The following is a 26771-nucleotide window of genomic DNA, read 5'->3' as shown; positions in this document are numbered from 1 at the left end:
GCTGCCCTGGGCACAGCTGGGGCCAGCCAGGCTGGCAGCCCCTGCAGCCACAGTGTCGCCCTGATTTCTTAGGATTTTCTAAAGCCTTCTGAATTTACATTCTTGTAGAGACATTTCTCACACAACTTTCTGTAAACAACCTATTGTTTTACATTCTTTCATAGAAGTGGAGAAATTTGATAGACTGGTAGTTTGTCCAGTGTCGTTGGAGAGGTGGCACGTTCACCTTCCAATCCACTGGCACCTTTTGAGAACTATAAATGATTGGAGTCAGAAAAAATAAATTAGTCTCTTCATTGTGACCAGAGCTGTGGTGCGTTGTTTTTCCTTGTGTCCTCTGGTGACAGCCACAGGGACCCTCCCCTCCTCCTGCCACCGCCCTGCTCTGCACCCCACTGCTCCCACAGCAGCAGCTCTGGGGGGAAAAGGAACCAAACGAAAAACCCCGACAGAAATAACCAAACCCAAATAAAAAAACCCAAAAAAAACCACCCCAAAACTCCAAAAAAATCCACAAAACAAAATGAAACAAAAAAACCTAACAAACCACCAACAAGAAAAAAACAAACAACAAAACCAACCAAACAAACACCCTAAAAAAAGCCACAAAACAAAACTAAACAAAAAACCAACCCACCAACCATGGAAAAAACCCAAAAAATCAACAAACCAACAACAAAAACAAACAAACAAACACCTCCAAAAAACCACAAAACAAAACTAAACAAAAAGGCAACCAACCAACCACGGAAAAAACCACTAAGTCAAAAAAACCAAGAAAACTCCCCCAAAAACAAAAAAAAAAAAAAAAAAAAAAAAAAAAAAAAAAAATCCCAACCCCCCCCCCAAAAAAAAAAAACCCCACAAAAAAAACCAACAAAAAACCCCAAAAAACCCCCAAAAATCCACCAAACAAAATAAAAAACAAACACTAACTTTAAAAAGCCATATAGCAGGAAACATGACAAATTCACTTCAAGAGCTTCATTTAAATCTCCAGTGCTTTTACCAGCAGAGGTAAATTTTAGGAGATTTGCCCTTTGGCATTGCAAGTTCTAAAAATGGTGTTCACTTGCTTCCCCCACACGTGTTGCAGGACATGCAGATGTCCTGGCTAATGTGCAAGCTTGACACAGGAACACAACCCTTCTTCTATCCCAAAGCACCTGAAATTTTAGACACAAAGCGGTTTTTTTTAATTAAAAACACACTAACAAAGTTAACATATAATAAAAATAAAATTAGTTCAGTAATTGCTGCCAATAGACAGTGAATCAGTGAATTAGAACACCAAAAAAATTACTAAGATTTTTTTTGGTGGGGGCTCCTGATTCTTCACTGGCTTCTCATCTTTAGGAGAGTAAGTCAGCCACGGGTCTGACAAATACCACAGCACATAAAGCAAAAACCCCTGGCAGCACTGCAAGCTTTGGAAATCCCTGGGAGCAGCACCCTAAAGAGTCATTATGGACCTGCAACAAGAAGTTATACAAACATAAAACAGTTACAAATGAGGCATTGTGTTTCTTTAGGCTGATTCTGGCATCATATTTTAATAGTCCCCTAATGATGTATCTATCCCAAGACATATCAGATATTAAATTTCCAATTCAATAATTAATTGTTACTACTAAACTTCAAGTCTTGCTGTTTATTTAACCCCTGATATTCTAAAATAAAGATTAAACAGTGGAAACAGTCACTGCATAGATTGATCTGCAGTTCTGGGACACACCACACACAAAGAAAGCACACGAAGCACACGTACCCACAAGTATGTTGGGTGAGAATATAATCAATGATGGACCAAACCTTCAGCAGAAGGGTCTGAAAACATGAAATTCACACTGATTCTTCACAGTCTCTATCCATTCTGACCTCTTGCACCATTTTAAAAAGAGGGAATTTGCACTGACTTTACCAATACACGGCCTTTCAGATGCACTGAAGTTTAACACATCACCTTTGAAGGGTGTGAAACAATAATTGCTGTGTTCTTTATTTTATGTCTCTGCTCCTCTGCTTCCTTACTTGCAAGTGTAGTTGCAATTTAGCTGCTTCATTAAGTCAGATCACAGAATAGAGAGATTTTTCCCTTGAAGGTGACACAGAATTTTTTGAGGTATAAAAGACTAGCACAGAATCCCTTACTTTAGACCATATGGTTTCCAGCTAAGTGTTCCTTTATTTTGGCTAGGCTGAAACATTCTTACCGAAGTGTCAAATTGTGACTTTATGCAATGTCTTTTTCAGTCCTCAGAATGCTTTTAACCTTCCTTCAGACTGTGAAAACAATTCTTGCTAGGAAGAATTATATTTCTCAAGCTATGTACAATGGCACAGGCACAACACGAATTCAGGTTTTCAGAAGAGGATGAATTGATAGGGATAAAAACAGCAATAAATTTCTAATATCTAAAAGAAACTTAGATTTGTAATTTTTCCCCCCTGCACTATTTCATATTTCTTCAGAACAAGCTAAGCTAAATAAATCACAGTAGAACTATCCAGAGCAATTTGTTACCTTAAAATAAGTTTGTCAGCTATTGCAATAGACAGTGTTTTATTGCAGATTTCAAATCACCATGAATGACACCCCATGCATCATCACCCAGGAGATGATGGTCTAAATGGGACTGCTATGTCAAAACCTAAGCTGTCTCTTGTCTTTGTGCCCAGGCTGATCTAAGCTTTTAAAGTGTTCACTAGCTTAATTCAGTATATGAACAAAACCAAAGGAATTTTCCCTCTGCAATGGTCTAAAACTTATTCATGCAGTTTAACACCCTAAAGGCTTAGACCATTTTGTCATATCTCATAAAATGTCCCCAGACAGTCTGGATATGGCCTTCCAAACCTACATTTGTGGGACGTTTACTGACCCCAGGAATTACATTTATCTCTGATACTATTAACAATAACCAAATGCTGATACAATTCTCTCACTGATACCAGACCCATTCTGAGTTGATTAAGTGGAAAACTAATTTACTTTAGAAAGTATGTGCAGCAATCTTGAAGCATGAAGCTATTCCTGTTGTCCCCCATGCTCTGGGCTGTTGTTAACCTCTCCAGCTCCTGCAGAGGCCCTGCTAACCACGGTACACAAACACCACGTACTGCAAACAGAGTGTTTCTGAAACTTTTCCTTCAAATTCAGGTGATACATTCGTTTGCAGCCAACCAATTTTGCCACACTTCTTAATGCAAGGGTACTATTTACTCTCATTCTTATATGAAGGAACTATTGCATGGCAAGATTAATTCTTCCAGGACAACAAGAAGAAAAGGAAAAGCCAGGAAACTCCAGGAAAAAGAAGGGAAAAGTTCTTAAAGCATAATAATTCCAGTTCCTTATTCTGTAACAACCAGGCAAAAAAGAAGTTATGTGCATCCCCAAATGTTTCTAAGTAGAAATTTCTTGATCCAATGAGTAATATGAATAGGGAACAAAATCCCATTGAAAAACAGGCATAGAAAAAGTAATTTATTTCTTCCTGCATGTGGGGAATGGAGATGTCTTGAGTACCCTACAGGAACAAACTAGCCTCTTTTTTTGCTAAATGCAGAGAAAACCCAATGTAGAAATTGTTGCTTTCAAGTATAATAATTTTGTGTCCTGTCTGACTCCCATAGGTGAATTTCTCATTAGAGAAAATATAAAGATTTAGAATAAAAAACTTATGACCTGCTAGCACATGGACCACTTAGCACTTTTAAAAGATTTAAGTTTTAGACATTTTAGAGGAAACAGCTTCTGTTATGAACATTCCCATGTTTTGAAAACTGCAATATACATTTTTTTCCTACCATCTCAACACAAGTACAACAGGCAGAGTACTCTTTCTGCCTGGAAACACCAAGCCAAGCTGACTTCAAAAGAAAGCAGAGTAGAACCCACTAAATACAGGCCTGCATTAGGCAGGCAGACTAACAACGTTGGCTGCCTTCCAGAGGAGCACTCTGGCTCCCCAGACCCATAGGGAGCACTGTGATTGCATGCAAGCAGGGAGCAGAGGGAGGAGCACAAAATGGGAATAAAACCAGACCAAAAAAGCACAAGGATAATAGATCATACAGCAGCACTTCATTTTTAATGGGAACCAAGTTGCTTATTCTCATTTGTGCATTAATACTTTCCCCTCCTTTCTTCTGGTTGGAACTCGCCTAGCTGAAAAGTCCAGCTGCTCTGTGCAGAGATTGAACCTCGATGATGTTTCATTAAAATGTATGCACAAATCACACCTGAGTGAGGTGCAGGAACAGTTAGAGCTGTTCCTTGTATGCAGAGCAGGGTTCCTTCAGGGCAGGCAGCTGAGTGAAAAGTTACTGGGGCCTTGGGCACCCAAAAGACTCAGATGCTAAGAGGAAAACACTGGTAAGCCACTGTCTCACTTCACTGCTGCCTCCTTGTCCTTTCCCCTGTGGCAGTGTCATTGGGAAGGCTGGCACTTCCAAGGAGTCCTCACCTGGGGAAGCTTTCTTCAGAGAAACCCAGATTCTGCTGACCAGCACATCATCTTGCTCCATAGAGATATATAGGGCTCAGAAGCTGAAAGAACTACAGTGAGGAACCTGGCAGGTCTGAGTGACAGGTCATGAAAGATGAGGGAACTAACCATGGCTTGTCAGCTATAGGGAAAACATTTTTAAGGACTACCTGCAGTGAACAGCAGGGGCAAAACCTTTCAAAAGAAAGTAAAAACACAGCTGATAACTGACCCAAGAGGAGGAGGCTGATAATTTCAAGACTAGAGTTGACACTGTCCTAGAAACAAGGCTGCCAAGGAGAGGAGAAACTGTGTTTCACAGCTTTGTGTGTCTGTGGTGGAGGGAAACTGAGGCAAACATGGAACAAAGGGAAGACTTGGAGGCAGTTCCCTCGCTACAGCCTTTGCTGTGCTGCATCTCATCTCCCTGCCATAACCTACTGGCATTAACTTAAGCACTGTTTTACCTACTTGGATATGAACATATTCAAACATCATTTACCTAAAATATTGCCCTGGATGACTGGGCAGAGAATACACAGTCATGTCACTTGCTTCTGTCTGCAAGTCAAAACACCATAAACTCCTGCCCAGTTTATATTCTCATTTCCTCTCTGTCCACTCTGATGTGTTTTGTCCCACACTCCTAAGGCCACCTGGGGATATCTGAATTAACTGTGCTACAGCTGAATAAATTCTGCCTTGGGAAGTCAAGCCCAGTGGAAATGTCTTGCCCATCCAGCTCACTCCTAGCCAGGAGGTTTGCCAGGACCAGGAAGCTGCAGCACTGCAGCCTCAGCAGTAGTTTCATACTAAGCCAAAACCGTAGCCTTCAGTAAATGTCACTCTCTTGCTGAATTGTTTCCAGACAGCAGTGAGGGATTTGACCATTTCCACAGCATGTTGAATAACACCGCCTGAACTATTTAACAAACACCAGCAACACTTAATATATATTTCTGGCATTCTCCCAGCTGGATTCAGGGCACAAAAAAGGGCCAATCGTTCTGTATTCTGGCTCACAGGTTTACTGCAACATGTGAGTTTAGTACTTAATAACTTTCTGATATTCTTCTAGCCAAAAAATTGTTCAGTTTCTCAGAATTATCCAGTATTCAGAAAATTAATTTATGTCAGTTTCTAGAAACAAGCTACAGTTTTTAAGAACCAAGCTGGGTTATATGAATATTAATGAGATAATTGTTTCCATACTGTTTTTAAAATTAACACAGGTAAATATAATTCTAGTTGTGCTTCCCTCTTCTCTCAACGGGGGGCTTTCTACCACTCTAGTTTATCCTCAATATACAGCTTCTGACCTTGTATTGCTCTGTTTACCCATTAAAAGCTCAACCTTTTTAATAGTGCTGTGGGTACCTAGGCTGAAATACAGCTGCATGTAAATTCAGCTTGGTGCTAAATCAGTTTTCTGTGTTCTATAAAGAGAAACAAGTGGCTGTCAAGAGATCCTACCTTCCTTTTATCTCCTGTATGAAATCATATCTTAGTCCCCTTCCAGCTTAATAAAGCAGTAATTACAGCTAAGGTGTATAAACATTTTCTTATGATTAGGTTCTTCCCTAACTAGTTTGAAGAAAAAAAGACAAACCAAAACCCACCACCACAAAAAAAACAAACAAACAAAAAAAACCCAACAACAACAAAAACTTAAACAAAATCAAATAAACCAGTAAACTCCAAAGAGAGTGTAATTTCTTTACTATAGAAAAAAAAATCCAGTATGGAAATATTTCCCCAACTCTTCCCCGATTAACAGCACCAGTCATGTCTAAGGGGAGGTTTTGCTGTGCCATGAGGAGTGTGGGAGCATGGAGCAGCCTGCGGGTGCATGGGTACCGAAGATTGAATAATGCACTGATTTGAAGAAGTGCAGAAGTCAGCAGCCTTATGAGAGACTTGTAGACAGTCTTCCTTTCTAAACTTCATTTTTCATTTACAAAATTTTTCATTTACAAAAGATCAGATGCCTCACACAAGCTGGCAGTTGCACACAGAAACATATGTTCCCCCAGACAGCACATTATCATTTTTATTCCTCTTACATGCAAGCTCTTCCCCAAATGCCCATTCAGTTCTATTTTCTACTTACAATGAAATGAGAGATTTCAAGCCTTTGAATGCATCAGGTGCAATGTCAGTTATTTGATTCTTGCTGATGTCTCTGTGAAAAGAAAGAAGGATTAAAAACAATGTTAGCAAACAGGAATCTAATGAAAATATTTTAGCTGTAGCTTATTGGAAGAACACACTTGGTATAAAAACAGGAGTAAATGATCATATTATCTCAGAGAAATGATGAACTATGTAATGGCAGAGATAGGTAAATTCCAGGAAGGATGAGAAAACACCAGCCAGTATGACAGGCCACAGCCTCAATAGAGAGCACCCTAACCCTAACCCTTTGATCCCTAAAATCAAAGCCCTAAATAATGGCTTTGATTTTAGGGGTGTTCAAAATAAAGTTTTTACGAAGAGCAACAGTGACGTTGATAAAACCATCCCAGAGCCATTAATACTGGACATGGCCCTGCAACCCTCCTCAAGCACAAGGAGCAGCCCGTGACAAAGCATAAAGGTGGTCTGAACATTTCAGTGCAGGCATGGAAGGCCAACTTTGTAAGAGCAGAGTGGATCCTGCAGAGTGCCCAGCCCCTGATCCCAAAGCAAGGAGCTCAGCCCTGCTCCACTGAGGTCTGGCCTTTAATGGCCTCGGAAAAACAAGCAGCACAAAATCCACTCAGCACTGATCTGGTGAAGTTCAGACACTGGAGGAAGCCTTCAAGCATCTGAATGGGAATTGTGGAGCTCTGAAAGCAGCAGCACTGGGGGACCCCCAGTCCACTGCAGACCCTGTCAGGAAGCCCAGCCAGATTCCACCCTTTTGGCTGTGCTGTGAGTGGGATTCAGTATTGCCTGCTGGATTTTTTAAGTAAAGTGCGCTCCTGGTTTGGAAAATACTCTTCAATTTGAATCATAAGCAGCCAAGAACATGAAGATAAATACAGACTGCGCCACAGTAACTTGATACAAGGAGCCCAATTTACTACACTTGGCACCCAGGTGCTCAGAGCTGGGTGCCTCATCGTGACTGTCACTGTCATCCAGGCTTTCTGTCCATCAGCTCAACCAGGTGCTGAGCTGGGACAGAACCTTCAGCCACCTCACTGCACTCCCTGACAGCTGATATCAGCTTGTGCTGGTAGTATCAAATCTCTTCACTGATAGCTGCAGCAATGCAATATTTCATGTACATCTTCACTGATATTTCCACTGGGGCATATGCTGTGGATCCAAGTAGACTCTAAATAAAACATCACTTGAATGAGAGCTTACTAATCAGAAAGTAAAGAGTTTTTCCATTCTCTACATCTTTTGAGCTACAAATTACGTTGGTTAAAATTTTAATGAGGTCTTCAAACTCTATTCAAATCTAGCCATGTAAAGTGGAATTTCTTTGTTTGGTTTTTTGGTAACTTTTCTAAGGTATGATTCTTTTTTAAAGCTCATAAAGAATTGCTCTGTAATCGACTGATGTTTTCTGCTACAACATCCTGCCTAGCAGGACAGGATTCGTGTGAAGTTTTGGTTTTGCAGCTCAACTTACAGCAGCCAAACTTGTCACCTTGAAAATAGGAAAATTCTTTTTATTTTTATACAGGTTTTTGTGACACTTGGTTACACTGACTGTTGCTTTTTATCTAGTAAGCAGAAGTATGAAGTGGATCAGTCCTATCTATTTATTGAGGAATATAAAATATTCAGGAATGTTTAATATTGAGGAATTTAAATCTGCCAAAATCGGGGAAAAGGTGAGTTTGCTGAACAATAACAAGCATCTGAAAAGGGGGATCTAGTTTTTGAGAGAAGTATTTCAGCAGTGTTTTAGTGAACTGCTCCATCTCAGCATTTCCACCCTTCCTCTCCCCCCGTGTCTGGATGCTAACGAGTGCAGAACTGATGGTGCCTGAACGTGCAGAAACGCCACGCTGGGCCACGGCACTCTCTCACTTCATGCAGATGCACTACAATCAGCATTAGAAGATAATTAGACACATTATTTCCTTTCCATTAGAGCCTAAGTTCCACTGCTGTCGGATAAGGAGGTTCCATCTTCTAATTTGACTGAGAGAAAGGGATTCAATTTTGTCCTAGTATTTCTGTTCCCTTTGTTTGGCCTGCTTTGCTGAGATTGTCCACTTCTGTCTTTCATTTACATCAAGACAGGGAAAGGCTTTTCTAAGCTGGACAACTAGGACAATTTAGATGACATAAGGCTCATTTTCTTACTTTAGGGTATCTCCGAATCGCTCAGGGAAAGTGTGCCTCTTCAACTGGAAATGTAATAAAATTATCAGGATTGCACTCAGGCAGGGATGATATCAGTCACCTCATATTCCCTCCCTGCACCTCTGACAGCATGATAGAAATCTCTGAAAAGGCTGTTGCACACACCTTGGAGGGTGGCTGTGCTCAGTCACCAGTTGGGGACATAAATTGGTTTTGACTTTGCACCAGGGGAGCAAGGATACCCTGCAAGTTGCTGAGTAACACATGACTCTATGGCTTAAATGTCATCACTGTAAAAGGTTTTGAAACAAAACAGATTTATTTTTAGATGCAGCCAAATGCAAAACTATTAATAGCATTGGTTGAATACTCTCTTTGTTGACTAACATTATTAAAAACAGATTACTTGATTATCTCCAACATATAAAATGGACTGTTCTCATTTGACAAGAGTATTCAGCAAAATCCATGTCGTACACAGTTTAGTTTGTAGAAGCTGCTTAAAAATGTCACAACTCCACAGAGCTACTGGGAAGCCTGTGAAATCTCAATGTGTTTTCTGCTAAAATGTGGTAAAATTAGTCTGACAACATGAAATGCCACTACAAGCATCAGAGCTAGAGAGGTGCAACCACAACCTTCAAAGTTATTCCATGTACTTGGCTCTTAGTCTTGCTCTACAAACTTGTTAGTCAAAAGCCTCAGAAGAGCAGAGACAGGAAATGTGGGCAATTCTGATTAAGTCCAAGACAAAACAGGCTTAAGCTCCTTTACTGAACCTAATCACCAAAATAACTCTCCCATTCTGGAAGTTGTTGAAGAGATAATTCTAAACAGCAAAATGCAGCTATATGCAAGTTTAACACTTGAATTAATATACATTTTTTGCTATCATCTTGAACTAATAATCTCAAGTCATATCAAGATTATGTTGGACAAGTGGATCTAATTTAATAATTAATCTCAGTTATCCAATTAGCTAAGGAAAGGAAACTTCATTATCTTGCAGGAAATACTCAGTAAATAATCAAAATACAGAAAGTACAAAGTTGCAAATGAGGACTATTATCACTGACATTCATGCACATTTTTTCACCAGAAGTAGAAAAATACAATACAATTTACAGGGTTATGCTAATACTATCCTCTGAATGATATAAAATATTATTATGGTAGTAAATAGTAACAATAACAACAATTATATTTATGTTCTGCATTTGTACCCCCAGCAGGGCATCCATTAATTAAATTGATCATGTTCCTGCTATGGCACTGTTCATTGAAATCAAAGTGACAGAAATGAAGAAAGGCTAACAAAACTTCAGTGATACTGAACTTATCCTTCCTCTAAAGGAAAAGGACGGATGATTCTTTTGTTTGAGGATACAATCATTTCACTAAAGTATATTTTTGTGTTAACAGGACTAGGAATCTTGAAAAGATGGTGTCGATAATCTCTTTAAATACCGAAACAAATGTTCTCAATAAAACTAGGTGTAATAGAACTGTTGCTCAATCCAGGGCCTCACTGTCCAGCAGGAACTAAACTTTAGCAAGGAGACAGGTGGATAAACAAATGGCAAAACATCAGGTTTGTTATGGGACATTCTGCAGCCCAAATACCTGTCCCAAGTTCTCCCACAAGATCCTGTCATGCTAACTAAACATTGGCTCAGATCATCTGGCGCAATAACTTATTATTTCATTATGAGTTCAGATCTCAATGAGTATGCCAATTATACCCCAAAAAGCTGTTAGCACCACTTGCTAATGGAATTCTGCAGCGAAATTCTAACATTAATAATTTCATATAGCAAGTGCTATGTTGGATAGGGCAGCTATCTACATTAAAGAATATTTTTTGGTCAACTCCCATAAAACTACACTTTACCCATCAATGAAAAATGAAAAGACAGTAAAACATCACAAAAATCTAAAATTAGTCATACCTTAGAAAGAACTATGTAGTGATTTTAATAATAAAAAAGTTACAATTTAGGTCACTGAAAAGGGATCCATCATTATTCACTGAAATTACCATCTTACTATCTAATACAGTACTTCTTTAAAAATACATACAGCTATATTGAAAGTGAGACAGAAGAATAGAGACCATCTAAGATTGATGATTTGACCTGTTAAATATTCAGATCTGTATTTACAGCTCTTCAGCTCTAGGAACTTGCTAAGCTGGGACTGGAAAACACAGCAATTTTGCCCTTAAATCAATGGAATGGTGCAAGCTCACTTCAGTTTCCCAAAGCTATCTGATAATCCAGTGTCTTCTCTGAAATGAGCTGACAGTGTCTTAATTCCAGCATTGTTCACCTCAGAGAAGAACTGCAAAGGCACTTTTTCAGCAGCATTAGTACTCATCTACAAAGCCTGAATGACTTCTGGAAGTTACTGCTCCAGTGGCAACAGCAATATCTCCATACTGTGGTGAAGTAAGCTGCTTTACCATGATTTGTGTCATCGTGGAACTGTCACATCATGTCTCACGTATCAGTCAAAAATGAATGAAAAGCCTGACTGGGGGAATGCCTCGTGTTATCTGCATGACAGCACTGCTACGCATCGGGATTATTATGTTTTTTAATCCAAAGAGAAAACACCAGAGGTAATAAAAGAAGAATTATCTGGGTATCCACTGGTGATTAAGCGACAGAGAAAACAAGCTGCAGCAGGTTTCTTTGTTTTCTTGTAAACAGTCAAACCATTTCAACATCAGCACATCAAAGGCACTACAAAGAACTCCTCACTGCTCTGCAAGAATGTGACTCCTGCTATAACTGGGGTCAGCCACCCTGACGTGCTGCAAACAGATGAGAAACGGATGAGAAGAGAAACAGAACTTCAAATCTATTCTGAGGAAGCAGATTTGAAGTCTGAACAGACTAACAACTAATTAAATCACATCGTTTATAATAGGAAGTGAAATTAAGCATTATTAAGGATTTCATGCACTGTTAGGCATCCTGAACCAAATTCCATTGTTGCTTACACTCTGAAGAGATGATTTGTGCAATCCCCAGTGATTTCAACATAGAATTGCCAATATGTTTCTAAAATGAAGATACTGAACTCGAAGCTAGAAGATTCATGATTGCTCTTGCATGTTGGTCTTATTAAAACTTACATTCTCTTCAGCTTCTTGTACTGGGTGAAAGCTCCAGGGGGAATGATTTTGATGAGGTTTTGTTCCAAACGTCTGAAAACAAACAAAGCAATATACATGTTAACTACACAGCTAAAGGACAGGAATCACGTTAAATATGACAGCACATTTTATATAAATATAAAGAAATTTTAGAGGGTCTGATGCAAAACATGGTTTTATTTTGAAGTCCACTACATAGAGAAAATACCGAGAAAACTACTTAGAAAAATAAAATAATCTCTCTGATTGCTAAGCTAGAAGAAATGTCACAAGCTAAGGAAATTGCACTTTTAAGGCTCGTGGAAATAATAAAGAATAGTAGGCATATTTTAAAGTTAAGGTAGAAAATACAGATGCTTTCCTTGACTAGCTGTTGTAAATAGAATGTAGCTGTTTAAACGGACAGCGAGGCTGGGCTGTGACAGCTCAGTAAACAGATTAAACACAATCAGACCAATTCAGGAGCAACAACCTGGGAACATGCTAGAAACCAAAGTGAATTCACTGCAAGGTGAATTCAGACTTTTAAGAGGGTGGGGAGCTTTTTATGTTATAAGGGTAAAAAAAGAGAACGGCATCTTCCTATTCCAACTATCAAATACTTAAATTTTTCTAAAATATGGTCCAGACTACATAAAAAGTCTGCTGGTTTTATTTCTAAGATTTGGCTTGAAAGAAGTATTCTTTATGAAGTACCATAAATGCATGTGTCACTAACATAAAATGTAAGTAGCTTTAAGATACCACCTACAGCAACCACTGAGATTAATTTCTGTTTCTTCCCCATAGTACAGTATTTGTCAGCAAGTTCCCTGAATTCCTGCTAAAAGGAATGGCTTCTCCTCAGATGAACTTTAAATATTCATCTCCATTAGAAATGTAAAAGTGGATCCTCAAACAACAAACTCCACTGACCATGGTAGCTAAATTTCTACTGAGCTGGGACTGAGACCAAAATGTGGTTTCACCTTGCTCTTATTTATTATTGAAATGTTGTGTATTTTTTTTTCCCTGAAGTGCCTTAAAAAGCAACAGTTTAAATAGTAAAAAATATGAGTTTGAAAATGGCTTAGAATTGAAATACAAAAACATATTGGAATGATGAAATGAGGCACTCCAGTCATTTCAAGGTGCTGCAGCAGTGCAGATGGGAAAAAAAAAAAACAACTTCAGAATCAGGAATGACAATAAAGTGAAATGGGAGAAGGGAGAAGTAAATCAAGGTTTGCAAAGTACTAGGGAATAGTAGAGAGAAAATGTGTAAGCTCTCTATCCCTCTGGTGATGTGTGCTTTCATAAGCAAAAGAAATAAATCCCCTTGAAAATAAGATAATTTGCCAGCTCATTTATACTCTAAGAAGCTATTTAAGTACAAATATTTTGATATTTGCACAGTAAGCTTGTACAACCAATTTGCCCTCTTTTATATCTGTAGCAATCTATTTTTTAAAGGTTGTGATCAGAGTTAATTCTATTCCTTGTTTTGTGATTTGAATTAGTGTCTGAGATTTCCCTTCTAGTTGGTCTAAATATAACAACTTCATTTCTGGCAAGTCCACAGTGAAATGCAAATTGCTGTGAGCTCCAGCACGCCACTATTGTTGGGTGTTTGTCACCAGAATTAGCAGCACACACTCTTCCCATAAAGGCTTTTTGTCAGCTTGCCAGTCGGGTGTTTAACTCCTCCCAAGTGTTTCTGTGCAGGCACTTCTAGGAACAAAAGAGGGTCATGCCTGCCCGATTTCCTGGCCCTGGGGATGGAAACTGGGGGCTCAGCCATCCTGCACACCAGGGTAGCATGCAGTCCTTACAGGGAAACTCAAATACAGGGATGGGGGAAACGTGCAGCTCTTTACAAGCAAAATTCCCTGGCAATTTTAGTGACTCAAGGCTGGAAATATACACAGAGTTTTCTCCCCACAGAGGGTGAAAAAATATCCAAAATTGGGATAGACACAGGTCCCAAGTAATACAAAATAAAATTTAAAAAAAAAATCTAGAAAAAGCAGAGAGGAAGACAGAAACAGGAGTTATTTGAGAGTTGCATTCTGAAGCTACCTAGTGAACTCTTCACCCTTTCCTACAGAATCTGGAGCAGATGGCCTGTACAGAAATAGATGGACACAGCTCCTGTCATCTGCTGCTGCATTTCCATCACAGCACCTGACATTTTTTTACTCCACGAAGCCCTCTGCAAATGAAGGACTAAAGAATGCTCATAACACGTTCTGCTCAGTGCACTCCGCCTTGCAGATGGTACCAGAGGAGCACCACGGGCCCTCATCAGGGTGTGTTGGCAGGTGGGCTCCCACTTGGGCACAAACCAGAGCACTAAGTCCAGGGCAGCATTAAATAAGCCTGTGTTTTAACAGAATGAAGTACTAACCTGACTTCTATTTGCTTTTTACATAAATGCATGTTATAGAATGGCAGACCTAGCCTGAAAACCACAATGCAGTTTCACAAGTAAAATAACAGAAAACACCTTGTTTGTATTAAAATTTACTCTTTCACCTCATTTAGCTCATACATGACATGTTGAGTACAGCAGACAATTAAAAAATCTCAAGAAATTCTAGGTTCTGCCAGGAGGGGTGCTGGCAATTTCAGGGTCATGAAGGCCTAATTAGAAACCATACAATGGGAAACTGCTAGAGATGTCATCTTTGAAATAAAGTGAAAAGCAGTATTCTTACCTAATATTGCCCTCTTTTTCTCCAAAAATTGAGAGAGTGTAAATTTTACAGACACATTTTATTTCGAAGAAGATTACCTAGAACATGACCTTTGGAAAACTGTGTTTTTAATGGTCTATCTCTATACTGTGGAGTGCTGTCATACACTATAAAACCATCTATGCTAGTGCAAAGCAACATCTGGGAGTTCATTTTTTTTGGGTATTACCAGAATATACTATAAAATAATTTTACAATACATTTTGGAAATCTGTACAAGACACACAGTCCTAAAAGGATAAATTTTGATAATTTAAACTACCATCTTCCCCTCCCATTAAAGGTTTCTTAGAACTCAATAATTTTTTTCTTGATTCCCCTGTGGTATTTCATACTCAGATCTATTTAAGAGACTCGCCAAGTGGAATTCACAAAACTGATAAAGTGAATTGGTCCTGTTCAAACTCCCAGTGGTTTTTGCTCCTCCTCTGTTGCCCTTGTGGCTGTGCCACATCTCCTGCTGCCAGCTGAGCGCTGAGATGAATTGAAGCACGTCTCCCCCATCCCCACACACATCAATGCTGTCTGCCTCTCCCAGCTTTATTTTAGAGGTTTTGACAACAACATCAAAGGACAGGGACGATTTCCTTTTTCTTCTCTAATATATCATCAGAGATGGAAAGTATGAGGGCCCACTGGATTCAGATCCATTTTTTCCTGTAATAACATGATGCTAGACAGGATAAAGTCCTCCTTCTTCTTACTTTTTTAAAAAATGACTTTGCAGCAATGAGAGCAAAAAGTAAACAGATCAGAGAAAAAACCAGAACAAAACAAACCCGGGGAAACCATGCAGTTAAAGATGAAAAACTATCCCAGGGTAAAGAATAAGCACTCAAATTCCCATGCTAATCCATCTCAAAGTTCACTGAGGTGCAAATCTTTTCATCACCTCCTCCTGTGGCGTCTATATTGCTCACGCCCAGGATGGCAAAACACAAAAGGATAAAAAACTGTGCCTAACAGGGACTTAGCAGAGCCAGCTCACACTCAGGAGAGATGAAGCCATTAGTCTTGAAGAGTGATTCCCCCTGCAGAGTTGGGGATTAATTTGGGCCTTAACTATCTCTCTTTCATTGAGGGGAAGAAAGAATTTGTTATTTGGGTCTCTAATGGAGCAGTTTGCTAGCAATTTTCCCATTTCAAACACTGTCTCAGCTGCTAATGTGCAATGTTTTGTCAAGCTTACCTACCCATAACATAGACAAATCACTACCTTGGAGAAAAAGAGAGGGAGGGAAGCATCAGTACTGATAATTCTCAGCTGTCAGAAGAATAGAGCCTACAAATGAGGCAGCCGTGCTCTATTAACAGTGCCAGGAGCCTGAGCCGTGTCACCAGCGTCCCTGGGCATGGGCAGGCACTGAGGCCCTGCTGGGACACAGAGAGTGAGAGGATGAGCCAGATTGTTCCCTGAGTTCTGCTGGGCTGGCATGGCTCAGGCTGCCAGGACCACGCAGCCCGAGCCAAAGCCACCTCCGAGAGAGGAAAACAAACCTGTGGCACCTGGCAGGACACACACAGCCTGTGTGAAGAGTTCTGGGAAGGGCAAAAACCTTGTTTTCCTCCTGCCCTGTAAGCAGGCATTTGCAGGGAACTGTGTGAGGAAAGAAGGAGCATTCATATCCACCACGGTGACAGAAGCCAGGGATGGGGAGAACCATTTGTACTAGGAAGGAGGAAATTTCTAGGGAACACAACAATCAATCCAGGGACTGAAACAACTGCATTATAAAAACCTACTTGGTCCATTATTCTACATTTATCTCATAATTTAGGCTCTCATATCTTACCATGCATTTTGGTCTCTGATGAAGAAAAGTCCACAGGTGTAGTTTCAGTATTCGAGGTGAATAAATCATACTAAATAAATCACCATCATACATGGTCTTCTTACTACAGATATGAGCTGGATCTGATCCCTGCCCTGACACTTTTCTTGCCTCTTCATCTGAAACACAAGCTTTATTCCTAGCATGCACAGCAGGTTTGGGTAGCTGCACTGAAGTATTTACCCAGGATGGGAGGTGCCCTAGTTGGGAGAGAAGGGAGGAATCCTGCCCTGCAGTCACAGTCGGGATTGCAGCTCATCCAGCAGCAAAACGTGGAACAGCCACAGTGCCAAAACCTGCGGTCCTGCTGCTTCAGAAAGTGCTCATGGACTGATATCCCAGGGAACAGCTTTTTGTGTCTCTCACCCCTCAGTCCCCAGGTAGAAAACAAAGAGCTTTGGGATGGCAGTACATGGAGGATTTTAGATGTCTGTGTTTACTGCTTGTTCTAACAGTTAAAGCTTTCACCCTGCACCTCAGCCAGACTCTGCCACCACTATAAAACCCCTAAACAAATAGTGTCCCCCAAGTCTTTTATACTGCTGCCTTTCATCTCAGCACCTGAATGACTCCCAAATAAAATTAATAACAGGCATTATAAATGCTCTTCTGGAGCCTGCCTTAGGAATTGGAGAGCTGAGAGCCAGTAAAGCATCCACCTGTATTAATACAAGGTCACAACTGGAGTTTCCCTTCATCAGTAAAGCATCCACCTGTATTAATACAAGGTCACAACTGGAGTTTCCCTTCGTCTTCCCTTTGCTGTTGATTTTCAGGGTCTAGCTGTCAAACTCCTGTTGTAGTTCTAGACAGGACTGCTTCCTAACAACTCACCCGAGGGCAGATCTTCAAGAGACAAAATCCTATCAACAGAGAAGTGACTTGTCAACATAAATCTACCTAGGAAGTTACACAGATAGTTCTGCTCACCAAAAGACATCTTTCAGAATGAAAACAGATGTTTTGATATGTTCCCTGATACCATGGTGTTATTCTAAAAGCAGTGCTAGTCACATTGGATCTTCTGACACACCGCGGTGAGTTTAGTTTCAGCTGTGTAGCTGAGCAGCTGTTCAGGTATCAGCTGGTAACCACTGGATTTGTGATGGCAGCCACATTAGAAAGCCATCCCCTCTGTTGTAGCATGTTAATTTTACATTAAATATAGCACAGACAATCAGGAAACACCACAGAAATCCGCAGACTGGTACTTCACAAAACATCTTCTGACAAAACACCGACGTCTCTCTAACCACATTAACACCAGAATGAAACATTGCTCTGCCAAACCTCAAAGCTTCTCCATCTACCACTGTGACACTCCACATTTGTGGTGGGAAATTTTGGCCCTTCTCATCACCTTTCACTGTAATGTCCCTGCCAGTCTAATTCATATATTTTCCTTTCTTTATCCCTGGATGAGGGTGCTGAGCTCCCTCCCACGACTGCAGGAATGCTGCTGGGTTGTGCCCAGATGTAAAAGTCCAGGGGAGCTCCCCTGAGCCATCACCTGAGAGGGTGTTCAAGGTTAATTAGAAGCTGTTCTGGGGGCAGAATACAAAACAATGCCTCCCTGTTCTGATTCTAGACTAGACAGGTAACTTCCCATCTCAGCTGACTTTATTGGGTCATGTGGACTTGAGATCAGGGTTTGCAGGAAGAATTTTACCTCTGTGCAGGCCCGTGGCTGTGAACACAAATGCAGGAAACAGAGTCCTTAGGTTGGAGAGATTTGGCAATTTCCAGGTCCCTGCTGGTAATTCCATACCTCCTTCAAGCAGCACATGAGTTCAGAGTGTTGGTGTTTCTGAGATGCTGTGGTGTAGTGAACAGCAGAGACACAGATCCCACACCCTGGCACCCAGGGACTATTGTAAAAAAATGGAACCCCAATGGGAAGAAATGTTGATGTCTGCTCCAGATCAGAAGGCTGAAGGACAGCTTTATTTAAACTATACTATATTATATTAATATACTATTTAAAAAGATACTATACTATTCTACATACTTACTTCTTACTTACCTAGCTAACTCAAACTCGTGACTCTGCTGAGAGCCCTCGGCACAGCTGGATCCCATTGGTCACTGACCCCAAACAACCTTCACCAGAACCAACCCAGCCATCACTGCAGGTAAACAATCTCCACACCACATTCCACATGGGGAAAACAAAGGAGCAGAGATAACGATTGTTTTCTCTTCTTGTCTCTGTGCTTCTCCTGAGAGACAGAACTGTGTCTCTCCACCCAGAGAATGTGAATGCCACAAGTGACTCCAGCTCAGACCCAGGGATTTTGCTTCAGAAGGCTCCAAAGAGACCATCCCTCAGGGTGCACAGAGTTCTGGAATTAACTTCCAGCACAGCACCTGCTCTGAGCCTAACTCAGACCTCTGCTGAGCACTTTTCACTGTTAATTTTTGTTAATTTTTTTTAGGAAGGTTGTTTTGAGGTTGGGGTTTTTTGTTCTGAAGGGAAACAGAGAGTTTCTCTAGTACCTATGTGAAAGCAATCATTCACCAATGGTTGAACCTGATAAATATATACCTGTAGGGTTAGTTTTTAACAAGCCAGACCCAGAATATCTGCTTCACTGAGAAGCTCTGTGAGGTCCCAGAAAGACTAACCCCTAAACACATCACATTGCTGTTTAATTATTGCTTGAGGAGGTCGGTCCCGACCACCCTCTATTGACTTCCAATTATTTCAAGAAACTTCCAGCCTCGATCACTTCCCATGTTTTCTCACCATGCTGTAACTAGCTCAGGGATCTGAAGATTTCAAGCTGATTTGCATTTTATTTGTCAAGTTGTAACACAAAACTATTCTTTTAGTGAAAATGGAAGTAAGCTGACAGAAAAAACCAAAAAGTTATTTTTTAATCTCTAATCTAATTTATTGTTAGGAGCTCTGTACATTCTGTACATCTGTTTTTACTGCACATTTACAATACTGAAAAGGAAAAGGCAGAACACCAGAAATTAGCAGGAAAATTAAGTAGCTTCTTGGTAGTTGAAATTCTGCCACCTGTAATATTTTCTCAACAGATTCTGTTATTTGACAATAGACATTCCTCAAATCCTTTCTTATTTTCACAGTCTTTTTAAGCAAAATAAACAGAACATGTGTTAGCCAAAAGACAATTAGTATTTCATCCAGTAAAAAATCTGATTAGTATATTTTATGTCAAAGTTGTGATTTTATGCTCTCTATTTTATTTTCTGTAATTGCTTTTCCTCTTCATAATCAGCTTTAAGAATGTATATACTCATTATATATTGCAATCTCTTTATTTTGCTTGGCAACACAGGAGCTTTGCAGTGAAATTTGTATTAGATAAAAGATAGATGCCTTTTTGGTTCTACCATTCATTTTTATTAGTAGTTATTAATTTGTGCTTATACTGGACTGAAGTGATATCTCTGGGAAAAAAGAGACTAGACACGCACACACAACCCCCAAAAACCTAAAACAAACTAAAACCCAAAACAATCTCAAACACACAAACCTTTTAAGCTTACTCCTACAACGCTTGCCTGAATAAATTAACCTGTATATGACTTTTTTTTTTTTCTAAAAGAAATCTCCCAATTACAAAAAAACAGTGAAGAAGGTAAAAATTGATATGGCTGAAATAAAAACTACCATGTGTATGAAATATAGAAATTTATCAAAACAAACCCACCTTCTTGTGCCTGCAGATGACATTAGTTACACAACTTCAGAAATAAAACTAAAGATGTAAGAAATAAATCTGCCTTGATCTTGCAGCAGAAACTCCCTGCTGTTGCTGCTTGTTTCTAAAACTGTGAAATGCAGCTTTCTGTTTCCCTTAATTTGTTTCAGCACAGTAAACCTTTATTATAATTTTCCATACATTTATATTTTCTTCACTGACTATCAATCTAAAATATTTATTATTCCTTTATTACTTTTGTGTTTTGAACTCAACAGAAAATTTTCTCCATATTTTTGGCCCAACAAAATGAACTTCTGTGGAATGCAAGACACAGTTTGCCTGGTGAGATCCAGAAAATAGTAGTCAGGTTAGACATGAGAAGCTGTCCAGAGCCAATTTCCAGCAGTGAATGAAAATCATATTATATGATTCAACTAGAGGAGCCAACCTGATTCCCCAGCCAGAGAACTTGCCACCAGAGGCAATTAGGGAGCATTTACTGCTGTGTTCAAAAATACTGTGCTGGCTTCAGCTGCAGTATTTACTGGAAGCCTGGGAAAATTATTATAATTTTCTTTCAGGAGGAAGAACAATGTTAAATGAAAAACTGTCACTCCTTTATCCATGAAGCTTACAGTTTCTATACATTTATATTCTTGATAAGAGAAAAACCTCTTGTCTTTATGAAACTAAGAACTTCAAAGCCAATTGTTATTAAACATGAAAATGCTGTCATGTAATTAATTTATAATTTATGTAACAGAAAAGTATTCTTATTATAATGCATAATTAACGGTGTTCAATCTTTCTATAATAGCTTTTCTGACTTTTTAGTTGGAGGAAAATTAATTCTGAATATACCAGTAACTTAAAACACCTAGAAATTGTTCATCACCCTCTTCAAATCACAAAAGCTTCCTACAGATTCCCAGCTGAAGTCCTAGCTGGCCTGAAATGCACATTCCTGCAGGTACTGAAGAACTGAGAAGTGAGACAATTCCTGAAACAACAAACACAGCAAACTTGTCTGCCTACAGGTCTGCAACACTGCCCAGCACAGTGGTACCCTCATGACATTAAATTTGTCAGGAAATAATTCATTAAAGGTAGAACAAGTAGAACATTACATTACAAAGTGATCATCTTGCAGAAAATTAGGTTTGTGTTCATTTTGCCAGAACCAGGAGAAAGCCAATGTTACATTTTTCCTGTGTGTGAATTGTAGAATTTTTCCTAAGAGTAGAAATCCTGCACCAAAATCATATACTACTTATAGCTACAAAAACATCAGCCACCAATTCAGCTATCAAAAGAGAAAATGCTAAACTAAACCCATGTAGAACAAGAGACTAAAACTAACCTTAGGCCAAGCCTAGATGCTGGTGGAAGGGCTGCCATCGCTGTTTGCTCCTCTCGGTGTCAGAGGAAGCTGTGGTTATCATCTCAGACATGGTGCCTAAACTGCACTTTTCCTTCAGGACTGGCAGCCTTTTTACTGTCTGGAGCAATTGCATCAGCGTTTAAACAAATGGGCCTCATTTCTGATTCAGGTACTTCCTACCCAGCTTTAATCTTGGCTCATTCAATTCTATTTCTCTTAATCTCACCAGACACAGAGCATGGTACAGGTTAAGTGACAGTGGTGAAGCAAACTTGATGTGAACAGATCTCAGATCTGTTTCAAGATTTAAGGATATACTGTACATTCTGGAGTTTGATTTATAAGTCTGCAGATGATTGAGACCTGGCTTTTCAGAGTAATCAGCGCTGCACAGCACAAAGTGTTCAAAGCACAGTGCCTGTTGACTTTTGCTGCAGCTGTGAGTCCTTCTGAATGTCTCAGCTGAGTCAGCCAGAACCTGAGATTACATCACCAGTGACCACCCAAGGAAAGTTTGTGCAACTCACTTGCCCGGAGTCAATTAATAAAACCACTGGCAAGAAGAGACACAACCCAATTCTCTGAACAGCATTCATGAGATCATGAGATCTTCCCCACAGTCCCCATTTTACTATTTTCCTGTTTCTGCAACAAGTGAACAGACCCTATCTATATACACAGGCTCCCTCCCTACACATCCCTGATGCATCCCTAGACAACAAGAAATTAATCCAAGTTTTCAACAGCAGCATGAGACTGTGCTGTTGTTAAAGTGATACCAACACAAATAAAATCTTCAAATGACAGCTGCAACTACAAACATTAACTTAGGCATTTTCTAGAGTTTTCTAATTTATTTCTGTTTACTTAAAAAAACCCCTCACAAACATTTAATTCAGTGGCCTTGAATGCAAAAGCTGAAATTACTGATTCTATCACAAGGAAACTCAAGTGTAACAGAAGTATGAATCTCAGACCCCTGTAGTGCTCTCTAACTGGAATAGCAGCAGTGCAAACAGGAGCTCCCTGTGTAGTTTAATAGTTAATCTGTTCCTAATGCACAGGGACAGACACACAAATTGTTGTTGGGTTTCCCAAGTACATGGTGAGGAGGCAGGAAGGCTCTCCAAGGCAAATGTGCTTTCTGATGGGAAGGGACTCATTGACTCCACCTTTCCCTGTGTCCCTCTGTCCTGCCCCCACAGTCTGCTCTCCTGCCACATCCCCACAGTCCACCCTACACAGCTGGTGTCCACTGGCACCAATCTCAGGCCTAATCACCAAATATTCCTCCCTTTCTCACAGCACTTTGCTCACCCTGTCTCGATTTCCTTTGTTCCCAATTCTTCTCCTCATGCGTTTGGTTGTTTCCTCATTTGAGCTCACCCTTCTTTTCCCATCACTTTCTGTACTGGGCTCAGCTTGTTTACATTCTCTCAAGCATCCCAACCACGATCCAGCCTCTAGCTTTAGCAAATAATTAATTCCTTCTTTTAAGCAATCTGAAGATCCTTCAGAGAAGCAGCACCCAGTGCCAGTAGTTGCTGCTCCAGCATCTGCCTCCAGGCACGAGCATCCTCTGGCAGCAGGAGAGGGGCTGTGCCCTGCCTTCACTCAGGAAAGTCTTGAACTAACTGTTATCAAACACAAAGGCACAAGTGGTAGTCCCTGCACCACTGTTTTAAGGTGTACAAAATTCTCAGACAAAACTTGCCCAGAATTCACATCCTAAAATATAGCCTTGCTTGCAGTCATAAATAAAACATGAGTGCATCGGTCTGGGGCAGATAAACAGCATGAAAACTTCCTTCTAAAGAAGGGACACAGGAAGAGTGTTGTGAGGTGGGAAAAGATCAATAGGGGGTTACTGCTACTGTCCATGACTGGGAGGCATCAAACAAATGTGGCAGGCAGCACGTGGAAGTAAATCCTGTTTGAAACACTACAGCCAGGGCTGGCAGTGCCCTTATCCCCAGTGCCCACATCTGCAAGTGCAGGAAAACTGTCCTTTGGCTGATTTATGCCAGGGAATCACTAATGACTGAGAAAGGATCTATCCATCCCATGTCCTGAGCCCAGAGCAGCCCAAACCATGTGGTTATAGTCTCTGCCATCCCCTGACTGCTGGCTCTGTGGGCTGAGCTGTCATTCTGTTTGACAGGCACTGGCTGCAAGGCTGTGACCAAGTCTGAGCAGAAAAACAGATTCTTTGGAGGCTTTGTCTCCTCTCAGTTTGTTGGTCATCCCTCCCTCTCCAGCATCAAGCCCATTCTGCACTCACACCATGTTCCCTATTTACCTTGCATGCATTTTCTCTCACCCTTTCTAAATAACTGCAAGCTCTCCTTTTACTGTAGATGCTGTCCCAATATAGGGAATTACTGTTTTGTTCATGTACCAGCAAACCACCATACCATATGCATTTCAGTATTTCTTTTCATTAAATGCCTCCAGGTGCTTAATGATTTTGTTTTCACTCAAGATTGTCAGGCAAAACTTTTCTGTGCTTATTCTCATGTGCTTCTCTATGACATAAACTGCTCACTTCTCCTCTGAAAAGCAAAACAGAACCACTTTGTAAGCAGAGAATCTTTTGTAACACTCAGCACACAGTCTGTATTCCTCAGCTTCAATTTCTTGTAACTCATTTTTCCTCAGTCAATTTGGCTGCTGCTGTCAGCGCCCAACTGAACAAGAAGCTTTATAAAAAACCAAATTGCATTCTCTACATTCTTGCTACCTATTTTATGAAATTATGAAAAAGCAAGTCTGGGACACAGATTTCTAGCTTTCCCAAATTGCTTACTTAGTAGCAAACATTCTTGCAATGAAGTCCTTCACCTCAAGGAGTAATAGAGTAACACAACAGACTTCTGAGTCATATGTGGGAGAGGGAAAATTAGCATCATATGATGCTTGTTTGATGTCCCAGGACAAGTGAGTTTCCTGGTTTGTGATGGGTTTTTATCAACAAAAACAGTTTCAGGACTTTTTGGCAGCTTTGTCAGAGAAGGTTCTGCCTACCCATGCTAATGAAGAAAGGTAGGAAGGCTGAATAAAAGATCTTTAATTAATACTGAAACAGAGTGAAATGTAGGTCACCTTTAATAACTGTGTTAGAGCAACAGCTGTGTGTTCCAATTTTGTAGAACAGTTTGTAAGTCAAGTGTTCTTACCAGAGCAATTTGGCTTACAAGAAAATACTGTTAGGGGGAAATACAAGAACTAGTTGAATTCAATGTTCCTTGGGGCCCTTTGCCCACAGCATTAGAAGGACATGGATCTGCTGGAGCAAGTCCAGAGGTGGCCACACAGACAGTGAGAGGGCTGGAGCCCCTCTGCTCCTGAGAAAGGCCGGGAGAGATGGGGGTGTTCACCTGGAGAAGAGAAGGCTCTGGGAAAACCTTAAAGCCTTTTCCAGTACCTAAGGGGGCTCCAGGAGAGCTGGAGAGGGACTTTGGACAAGAGCCCGGAGTGACAGGACAAGGGAGAATGGCTTAAAACTGACAGAGGGCAGGGATGGATGGGACACTGGGAAGCAATTCTTCCCTGTGAGGCTGGGGAAGCCCTGGCACAGGCTGCCCAGAGAAATCATGGCTGCCCCATCCCTGGAAGTGTCCAAGGCCTGGCTGGATGGAATTTGGAGCAACCTGGGATAGGGGAAGATATCCCTGCCCATGGTAGATGGTCTTTAGGATTGCTTCCAACCCAGAACACTCCACAATCTTATGAATTTATGCTTTATCACCAGGAAGCTGGATGAGTCCAGTGATCATAAAAATATTTGAATTTATACTGTGTAGACTGCAAAAGCTGGCTGGACGTCAGAAAATTCTGTATGACAAGAACCTAAATAGGAGAAGAATTGATCTGCATTCCCTGTGGACTAACCACAAGTAAAATTGTTTAATGTAACAGTATTTCAGGACCACAGTAGTATGAAGTCATGGACACAGAAATAAATGGTTCCAATTCCTAAAGGCAAGCAAGTCTGTAAAACAAATATCTGATTCCACAACACGAGTCACAAAACTGTTAAAGAACTAGAAATAACAATGTGGAAGACAAGATACAGAAGGTAAAATCAGTAGGGACAATGGGCTCTGATGTTCTAATTCATTATAAATGCATCCTGCCAAGCTAAAAAGATATCTCTCCATCTCATGGGGAAATCACTGACTAGAAATAAGAAAGGTCTGTGAATTTTCATTTACTGACTACAGAACTGCAGTTCTGGGTTTGTGAAATGTAAACACAATCTAAACTTAAGGCCTCAAGAACTTTATCTTGCTTTCAGGTAGGACAGTACCAAACTATTTTAATTTACATTTAAAAATTATTTGAGCCCTTAGATCAAAAGAACAAATCAAAGAGGACAACTACAATATATCTGACAGCTACTTAAAAAAGTTTTTAAAATGCATGCCTTTCTTCCACACAGGAGGAAGGAGGCCTCCTGTGGAGGAGGCCTTCCATTCCTGAAATGGAATAAAAACGGAGAGACGTGGAAAAGATTTGTGCATTAGACTGGCACTTACATTTCCCAGATGTCCTCGGGGAGGTTGGCTGGGATCTCTGTTAAGCCCCTTCCCCGACAATCCACCACGTTGTTGCTGCAGGTGCAGGCAGAGGGACAGGTGATGGAACTGGCGCTGCACGACGGGGGCTCGGACACGGAACCTGGGACACCAGGAGCACATTAAATGGTTTTAAAAGATGATTGTGAGACTTCCACAACGAAATACTTCATGATCTGAGTTTTGCAGATCCTCTGACTAGACAAAGTAATAATTTATTTGCAAGTGAATCTAATATTCTACAAATCAACTGCAGAGAAAACATGTAAAGGGTTATTGTGTTCTTATTCCTCCTCAGCCTTCACTCTATCAATCTCTTTCCCTCATGAACACTTCCTTGGTCACCTTCATACTCACCCATATCAATTCATTCAAAGATTTTGAAATTAAGCTTTAGGATCAAGTAGTATTTCCAAAAGTTATCTTTGTCTAGAAGTTTCCATTACACAAACAATTCTTGAGTACTTTTACATACTGAATGAAGACTCTCATCAGAGACAACATCTGTTTTTGAAATGAGGTAACCTGTTATGGTGTGAAGACTCAGAACATAAAGCCAGTTTTTTTCAAGATTAGACAATGCAGTTAATGGAAACATAAAAAGAGTTTAG

At 40.3% G+C, this 26771-nt stretch overlaps 1 protein-coding gene across 4 annotated transcripts in view; it reads right to left on the bottom strand.

Moving 5' to 3' along the window:
* The window catches only part of SLIT3 (slit guidance ligand 3), a 483584-nt gene that overhangs the window by 141562 nt on the left and 315251 nt on the right, over positions 1-26771 (bottom strand). For all 4 annotated transcript variants that reach the window (XM_068205597.1, XM_068205596.1, XM_068205599.1 and 1 more), the window contains 3 exons: positions 26122-26263; positions 11938-12009; positions 6601-6672 (listed from right to left, as the gene is read on the bottom strand). In XM_068205597.1, the coding sequence (XP_068061698.1) occupies positions 6601-6672; positions 11938-12009; positions 26122-26263 (286 nt within the window). The remainder of the gene's footprint in view (positions 1-6600; positions 6673-11937; positions 12010-26121; positions 26264-26771) is intronic.

Source organism: Anomalospiza imberbis, chromosome 15 (genome assembly GCF_031753505.1).
Source record: "Anomalospiza imberbis isolate Cuckoo-Finch-1a 21T00152 chromosome 15, ASM3175350v1, whole genome shotgun sequence".
In the NCBI taxonomy this organism is placed as follows: domain Eukaryota; kingdom Metazoa; phylum Chordata; class Aves; order Passeriformes; family Viduidae; genus Anomalospiza; species Anomalospiza imberbis.
Note: the sequence above shows the minus strand (reverse complement) of the source record. Positions and strands in the feature narration are given on the sequence as shown.